At 33.5% G+C, this 1,932-nt stretch overlaps 1 protein-coding gene across 4 annotated transcripts in view; it reads right to left on the reverse strand.

The window, feature by feature from the left end:
* Positions 1–1,932, reverse strand: part of LOC111089940 — an 18,911-nt gene that overhangs the window by 2,045 nt on the left and 14,934 nt on the right. For 2 of the 4 annotated variants that reach the window (XM_022379235.1, XM_022403242.1), the window contains one exon: positions 1,450–1,553. In XM_022379235.1, the coding sequence (XP_022234943.1) occupies positions 1,450–1,553 (104 nt within the window). Of the gene's footprint in view, positions 1–1,449; positions 1,557–1,932 lie in introns of all 4 variants that reach the window. The other 2 variants (XM_022379234.1, XM_022403241.1) reach the window with 1 other exon arrangement.

Here is a 1,932-nt window from a genome sequence, read left to right on the forward strand (position 1 = left end):
CTTTCATTGGGATGTGTGTTTGTGAGCCAGACTAGTTTCGGAGAATTTCACTCCTCATCAGTGACCCTGTTCACTACCACCAATGAAATATAAAACCAAACCAAGCCTTTGTAGTAGTGAGGTATCGAATATCGAACTGATGTATTTAAGTGTTTTACTCTCACAAAAAGAAACCTATCATTGTATAGGTATTTGAAGAACTTGTAGCATTTGGTTTGATATTTCATTGGTGGTAGTGTCGAGGTTCACTGATGAGGAGTGGAATTCTCCGAAATTAGTCTGGCTCACAGACACACACTCCAATGAAAGAATAGACCATTCCAAGCTTTTACTGGTTGTTAAACAAATGTTTAAACAACTCTATTCAACTATGTACCAGCTGCCCAGTGTCGGCTAACAATACGAATAATTAAATTGCGGCGAAATGCTACAAATACTTATAGACTGATAGGTTTCTTTTTTGTGAGTGTAAAACACTTAAATACACAGTTGTTCTTACTTTACCTTTCCCTGTGAAAGTAGACATGAAAACACCAGTGATAAACGTTGTCATATAGACATGAATACACCAGTGATACACGTCGTCTCATACACATGAAAACACCAGTGATAAACGTCGTCATACAGACAAGAAAACACCAGTGCTAAAAGTCGTCCTATAAACATGAAAACACCAGTGATAAAAGTCGTCCTATAAACATGAAAACACCAGTGATAAAAGTCGTCATATATAAAGCGGTTTTGTGGGAATGGTGAATTACGAAATTTTTCAATTCTGGAAATCTCCGTTCTCAGGAAAATACTATCTAGTTCTAATATTGAAGTGTTCTTTTAAAATTTTAAGGCGTCGAAAAGGCGTTTTTAAAACTCAGAAATTATTACTATCTCTCTAACATTACTCTTCTTTAGCAACGTTTTTTTCCTGTTTAAGACACTATTACAGTAAACTTAGTAGGTTATCTATAATATAACTGTCCTGTAAAATAACGATAGCTCGAAATGGTTAAGTTGTTCAACGAAATTAAAAGTACAAATAAGTTTTCAAGTATTTATGGCAAAGTCACCGTCCCTAATTTTCAATTACTGATCAATGGGAAAGCAGCATAAACAGTAATATTTTATCATCCACTGTCACTTTTATAACGCACACACTGCTTAAAATTCGTAGTATATTTTGTGGTATCGCACGGATTCTAACTAGGATCCTTGCCTCCGAAATCCAGAACTCTGCCACAGGGAGATCTCGCCCCTTACAATTATTCATAATTTACACACAAAAATAAAAGAATTTCACCAATTACAAAACAGCCAGAAATTAGTTTTTAAGCCACATGTTACATTGCGTTTATTTTCTTTATTGTATTAAAATAGGCACAAGTGTTAGTTTTTGTCATGCTCATTACAATTTATTTCCATCACTGATCAAAGACCTATTTGATCACGATTTACCTTTCATTGTTTCGAGATGGCGCTGCACTTGAGCTTTTCAAACTCTTCCGCATTAGAACGCGTTTCCATTCTGGTACGGTGTTTATTTTCTGATCCTCTGCACGCTTCTATTCAGAATTACTAAAGTTTTTATACCATTTCTGTCTTTTTTAATTTTATAAAATAAACTTTTAATTTTGTTTACATCTATCGAAGCTAAAATACAGAAATTTCAAAATAAAGCGGAAACACGAGTTTCTTTAAAATAAAGTTCAAATGTTCAATTTTAACTACCTATTTAAATATAAATGACTTTAGGTGTATTTTGAAAAATTCAAACACAATTCACACGATTTAAACTATCATCTGTATAATTCTACAGTGTTGTTCTTACAGTTTCTCATTACCTCTATCTTATAGCTCGAACTCAGGACAATGGGGATTTTATGAAAGGGACCCCATTTAACAAACAGAGATAGATAAATATTGATGAAAGTTGATTTT

Source organism: Limulus polyphemus, unplaced genomic scaffold (genome assembly GCF_000517525.1).
Source record: "Limulus polyphemus unplaced genomic scaffold, Limulus_polyphemus-2.1.2 Scaffold7957, whole genome shotgun sequence".
Classification (NCBI taxonomy): domain Eukaryota; kingdom Metazoa; phylum Arthropoda; class Merostomata; order Xiphosura; family Limulidae; genus Limulus; species Limulus polyphemus.